Consider the following 6,825-nt stretch of genomic DNA (forward strand, 5'->3'; position numbering starts at 1 on the left):
GAGTGGAAAAGGTGGGAATGCACCCACCTCAAGTCAAAGGAAACTTGTGGATGATGATCAAGTGGTACAAGAAGATGAGACCCCGAACAATGTAGTGCAAGCAAATTATGAAGTGCGGATTGATATTGATGACAATGTGGAAGAGACTCAAGAGGAAGTGAACCCGTCTAGGGATCATGTTGTTAACATACTGGAAACAATAGTGAAAAAGGCCAAGTCACCATTTCCTAAGCCTCATCCTCCATATCCTCAAAGGCTTGCCAAGCAAAATGGCAAGAATCAATTCAAAAAGTTCATTGACATGATGAAGAGTCTATCGATCAATGTGCCATTGGTTGAAGCTTTGGAGCAAATGCTCGGTTATGCAAATTTTATGAAGGATTTGGTGACAAAGATGCAGTCGATGAATTTTAAAACTATAAAAGTCACTCATCAAGTGAGTGAAATTTGTATTCAATGGCTCCTAAATTGGAAGATCTTGGTGCTTTCACAATCCCTTGTACCATTGGAAGTGCCGAGTTTACAAAAGCTTTTTGTGATCATGGGGCAAGTATTAATTTGATGCCCTATTCGGTTTTCAAGACATTGGGAATTGGGCAACCAAGGCCCACCTATATGAGATTGCAAATGTCCGATCGAACTATAAAGAGACCTTTGAGAGTGATTGAGGATGTTTTGGTTCGTGTTGATAAATTCATTCGCCCAGCGGATTTTGTCATTCTTGATTGTGAGGTTAACTATGAGATGCCAATTATTCTTGGTAGACCTTTCCTTACTACGGGGAAGGCTCTTATTGATTTGGAAGCCGAAGAATTTACCTTCCAGGTTGGTGATGAAAAAGTGGTTTTCCATGTGTGTAAGTTCATGAGGCAACCCAATAGCAATGAGGTGTGCTCTTTCCTGGACTTGGTGACCGATGTGATTGTGGATGAAACAAGTGATGCGATAAATATTGGTGATACGTTGCAGGTCGTCTTGCTCAACTTTGATGATGACGAGATGGATACATTCATGGAATGTTTGAATTCTTCGCAAGGAATAGGGTCGTACGCTATGAACCCTGCAAATTGTCCTTGGATCATGAAAATAGGACAACTCCTCCTACAAAGCCTTCAATTGAAGAACCTCCTATCTTGGAGTTAAAGCCATTGCCTCCACATCTTCTATATGAATTTCTTGGCTCTTCATCTACTTTGCCAGTTATTCTTTCCTCTTGTTTCACTAACGTGTAGGTAGACTGTACATTGGCGGTGCTACAAAAGAGGAAGAAGGCTATTGGATAGACATTGGCAGATAATCGGGGGATAAGCCCCGCATTTTGCATGCACAAGATTAACTTGGAAGAAGGTTCCAAACCATCTATTGAACATCAAAGAAGACTCAATGAAGCCATGAACTTGTCAAAAGGAGATCATCAAGTGGTTGGATGTCGGGGATGTCTACCCCATTTTCGATAGTTTGTGGACTTCTCCAATTCAATATGTCCGAAAGAAAGGGGACATGAAGGTGGTCACCAAAGATAAGAATGAGTTTATTTTTACAAGAACGGTGATTGGGTGGAGAGTGTGTATGGAGTATCGTAAGCTCGACATAGTCACAAGGAAGGATCATTTTCCACTTCCCTTCCTTGATGAAATGCTTGATAGATTGGCTGGGTGTGCTTTCTATTGTTTCCTTGATGGGTATTTCGGCTACAACCAAATTCTTATTGCTCTGGAGGATCAAGAGAATCTACCTTTATATGTCCTTATGGTACTTTCGCCTTCAAGCGGATGCCATTTGGGTTGTGCAATGCACCAGCGACTTTTCAATGGTGTATGATGGCAATCTTTACGGACATGGTGGGGGATTATCTTGCAGTCTTCATAGATGACTTCTCGGTGGCCGGGAATTCCTTTGATGATTGTCTCGCAAACTTGGATAAAGTGTTGGCAAGATGAGAAGAAATAAATTTGGTGCTCAACTGGGAGAAATGCCATTTCATGGTCGAGGAAGACAGTGTCCTTGTCTACAAGATCTCAAAGAATGACACTGAAGTCGACAAGGCAAAGATTGAGGTGATTTCTAACTTCCACCTCCAACTTTGGTGAAAGGCGTGCGGATTTTCTTAGGCCACGCGGGATTTTATCGGCGTTTCATCAAGGATTTTTCTAAAGTGGTGAACCCATTGTGGAAGCTTTTGGATAAAGATGCTAAGTTCCACTTCAATGATGATTGCATGAGAGCCTTTGAATTGTTAAATTTCAAGTTGACTACTACTCCCATTATCACTACTCCAAATTGGGGTGTTCCTTTTGAGTTCATGTACGATACAAGTGATGTAGCTGTTGGGGCTATTTTGGGGAAACACATCAATAAGATTTTTCATCCAATCTATAATGCTAGTAATACCATGAATAGTGCCCAAGTCAATTATACTGTTACAGGGAAAGAGCTCATTGCTATTGTATTTGCTATTGAGAAGTTCTACCCATACTTGATACGTGCAAAAGTGATTGTCCACATGGATCATGCGGCACTTCGTTATCTTATGATCAAGAAAAATTCCAAAGCCTGGTTGATGAGATGGGTGATTTTGTTGCAAGAGTTTGATATTGACATCGAAGATTGAAAAGGAAGTGAAAATCAAGTGGCGGATCACTTTATTTATTTATAGGAGGAGGGGAGACCGCATGATGGCCTTGAAATCAATGACTCTTTCCCTGATGATCAAATTTTGGCTATTTCAATGAAATAGGTGCCATGGTTCGCGGATCTAGCAAATTTTCTTGTAAATGGTATCATCCTGGATGAGTTATCTTCAAACCAAAGGAAGAAGCTCAAACGGGATTGTCAAGACTATTATTGGGATGAACAATACCTTTTTCGGATTTGTATGGATGGGGTGATTACAAGATGCGTACCAGAGGAGGAGCAATGTGAAATTCTTGGGGCTTGTCATTCTTCGTCATATGGTGGTCACCATGGTGGAGTGAGAACGGCAGCCAAAGTGCGAAGTTGCGGTTTCTATTGGCCCACTCTTTACAAGGATGCAAGTGATCTAGTCAAGTGTTGTGAGGAATGTCAAAGGGCCGGTGGAATCTCAAAGAAAAATGAAATGCCCCTCACCACCATTTTGGAGATTGATATTTTCGATGTGTGGAGTATTGACTTCATGGGTCCTTTTGTGAGTTCTTATAGAAACACCTACATCTTGGTCGTGGTTGAATATGTGTCCAAATGGGTTGAGGTCGTTTCTCTGCCCAACAATGAGGCAAGAAGTGTGGTGGCCTTCTTGAAGAAGAATATTTTCACTAGGTTTGGTACTTTACGGGCTATCATAAGTGATGGGGGGTCACATTTTTGCAACAAAGCCTTCGACACCTTACTCACCAAGTATGGTGTCACTTATAAAATCATGACCCCCTATCATCCATAAGCAAGCAGTCAAGTGGAGTCTTCAATCGGGAGATAAAGAGTATTTTGTCCAAAACAGTGAATGCTAACTGGACGGATTGGTCAAAGATACTTGATACTTTATGGGCTTATAGGACGGCTTACAAAACACCTATCGGAATATCTCCATATCGGTTGGCCTTCAGAAAAGCTTGTCATCTTTCAGTGGAACTTGAGCACAAAGCCATGTGGGCTTTAAAGAAGTTGAATCTTGACTGGGATGTCACCGCTAACTTGAGGGTGGCACATTCGAATGAGTTGGATGAGTTCTGGTACCATGCACACACAAGTTCGTCCTTATACAAAGAGAAGATGAAATATCTTCACGACAAATACATTTGGATCAAAGATTTCAAAGAGGGTGGTCTTATGTTATTGTTCAATTCACAGTTGAGGATGTTTCCCGGAAAGTTAAAGTCTAAATGGAGTGGCCTTTTTGAAGTTGTGGGAGTGAAACCCTTTGGTGCATTGGACTTGAAGAATCAAAATGATGAGGTGTTCTGAGTCAATGGTCACTAGGTGAAGCATTATTTGGGAAAATTTGATGATGGCCATGTTGTGGCGGTGATTCATTTCAAATGATGGTAATTTTCATCGTGTCGCAATATTAAATCAAGCGCTTCTTGGGAGGCAACCCATGTTTCTTTTTCTTTTTCTTTTTCTTTTCTTCTTTTGTAGATAGGTGTTATTTTTTTGCTAACTGGATTTGAAGTGTGTTGCAGGGATGAATGAGCTTTACAGGAACTGTGCTCAGAAAATTGGCTAAGTATGGAAAGAAGTTCGGACCGCATGTATATTGTATAGACCGTACAATTGTGATTGCTAAAGCAAAAAGGGAAATGTGACCGCACAATTGCAGTGCGGAACGCACAAGTTAAAGAAGTAAAATGTAAACTCTCTGAAGTTTGGTTTGTCAGAGAAATGGCCAAAGTGTGACTGTATAACAAAATATGCGATCCGCAACAAAAATCTGTGGCTGCACCACATATTATGCGGATCGCAGATTAGCAAGGGCTTTTGAGCCCCAGGTAACAGAGTGCGAACCGCAGAAATAATTCTGTTGGCCGCACTCAACCCTTTATCCCTTAGCCAGACCAATCCTGTATAAATAGTGAACCTAGGTTTACTGTGCATTTTTTCCCCTCTCTGACACTCAAAAAGCTAAAACATTGAAAGCGTCTGATGCATCATCTTCCACATACAATTCAACATCTTTGATCACTCATTTGCATTACTTCATATCTGGAATGCTCCAATTACTTGTAGAATTCTTCAATGTAATTTAATTTACAATTTGTTAGTTAATTTAGGCCATTTGTCAGTAGAATTCAATTTTAAAACCATGTGGGGTTTAAACTGTGTTGGGTCAATTGATAATTGCTCTATGGGGAATGGGTAGCTTGATGCTCATGCTTCAATGTTAATACCATGTCAAATTATTGCAAAAATTGCTAACCCTAGAACTCTGCTCGTGTAAGTTTTGAAATTTGCGGTTGCAGAAGAAATTGTGCGGTCCGTAGAAGTTGAGATTAGGGAACATTGGTCAAGCAAAATTCTGCGGCCGCACTTGAAATTGTGTGGACCGCAGAAATCCCATCACGGCCACAGAAAAGTGAGCGCAGCCGTAAAACAGTCTAATCTCTGTCTTTAGAGAGTTAGAAGTTTGATGAGTTTGATGTGCGGTCACAATAGAAAATATGCAGACCGCACTCAAGTTCTGCAGTCGCACTAATAATTGTATAAACCACAGATCCAGTTCTGTGGTTGCAAGATCAAATTGTGTAGTCCGTAATGTTCTGCCTGCGGCTACACCTACAATTGTGTGGATCGCACTCCCTCACCCTACAAGCATATTTTCCACAGTGTGTTCACTGTCTGTTTTCACTTAATTTACAACTGACTTTTGTTGTTTCTTGTTACAGATAATGGTTAGATCTTAAGGACATGGAGATACTTCTAAGGAGAGGGATGAACCTTCTAGAGGCCGAGGCAAAAGTACTTTACCCATCGCCCTCCAAAAGACTATAACATGGAAGGCTACAACCGGCCGAGGAAGAAATGTAGAGCCCATCGAATCCAGTTCTTATGCCCCATCTAGGAAGCATCGGAGGGAAACTCGGTTGAAGATCATCCAGTTGTCCAATCAAAGACACCGAGGAGGTATCTACTCTACAATGAGCCTTTCACATCACATAGCACCTTTGAGGGTTCGTAGAGTGCCAGCCAGGCTTTGGAGCCCTCCTCTACACCTACCCATGAGACACCAGCAACTACAGTTGATGAGATTCCGGATGATGGCCGAGGGGGAGATACTATAGTTGTTGGCCTTTAGAGGTGGAAGAATAAAGAGGTTTGGGAGGACCGGTTTGTTAGTCTAGATTCCTTCACTAGCTTACAAGAGTGGTGGCTAGTGAGATTTCTCATTCTTGAGCGACAGTTCCAACTGAAAGACCTTGACAAGTACAATCTAGTAGTCTTGAGACAGTTCCGAGAGCGGAAAGGGTGGATGTGGTTCACCCAGAGTTTAGTGACGCAAAGGAGTATCTGGTCAGGGAGTTCTACGCCAATGTGGTACATATAAAGAAAGGGACCAAAGTGAGAAATCTAAAGGTGAGGTTTGACCAGCACACACTAAACACCTACTTGGGGTTTGAGGATGTTGAGCCTACACAGTACTTGGAGAAGCTGGCAATGGGAGATGCAGCTCGCCCATGGCTAGCTGAGATTTTTACAGCCCTGAGGCCACCACCACCATGTATCACAGCAGGGATTCTTATTTAGTGGAACACCCTGAACTTCGAGGCAAATGGATGGCAGGCTTTTGTATGCAACATACTAGACCCGTGCCAGAATGAAACAAACCTTCCTATCCCGCGGGCAGTTCTAGTCGCCTCCATTATGGCTGGGTACCCGATCAATGTGGGTGCCATGATGTCGACTAACATGTTTGTGGTCGCCAGACGAGCTGATACCTCTTACTTTATCCCGACACCATCACTGAGTACCTTAAGGATGCACAGGTGGAGCCGAAATATTTTGACACGAAGGTTAGGGCTAAGAAGCCCTTTTCATGGTATTCTCTAATGGGTGCACATAACCCTAAGAGAAAGGGCCAGCCGACTACCATTGGCCAGTCTGATGAGCTATTGATGGTACCTGCAATGATAGCCTATATGCCATCCACTTCAGTAGAGCCTTCAGACAATGCAACTGCCATGCCCCCACCTTCAACTTCGATGCCCTCCACCTCAGCTTTGAAGCTGGTGCCTATGCCTACTGCTCCACTATCTGCACTACGAGTATCCTAGACACTGGTGATCCTCAACAACTAGATACAGATAGCCACTGCAAAGTTGTCTGACATATCAGGTACTGTTACAGTACAATCAT

At 42.4% G+C, this 6,825-nt stretch overlaps 1 protein-coding gene across 1 annotated transcript in view; it reads left to right on the forward strand.

Moving 5' to 3' along the window:
• Positions 1 to 6,216, forward strand: part of LOC142162210 (uncharacterized) — a 41,395-nt gene extending 35,179 nt beyond the window's left edge. The window contains exon 3 of the mRNA XM_075218532.1: positions 5,910 to 6,216. Coding sequence (XP_075074633.1) covers positions 5,910 to 6,216 — 307 coding nt within the window. The remainder of the gene's footprint in view (positions 1 to 5,909) is intronic.
• The last annotated feature ends 609 nt before the right edge of the window (positions 6,217 to 6,825 follow it).

Source organism: Nicotiana tabacum, chromosome 7, assembly GCF_000715075.1.
Source record: "Nicotiana tabacum cultivar K326 chromosome 7, ASM71507v2, whole genome shotgun sequence".
In the NCBI taxonomy this organism is placed as follows: domain Eukaryota; kingdom Viridiplantae; phylum Streptophyta; class Magnoliopsida; order Solanales; family Solanaceae; genus Nicotiana; species Nicotiana tabacum.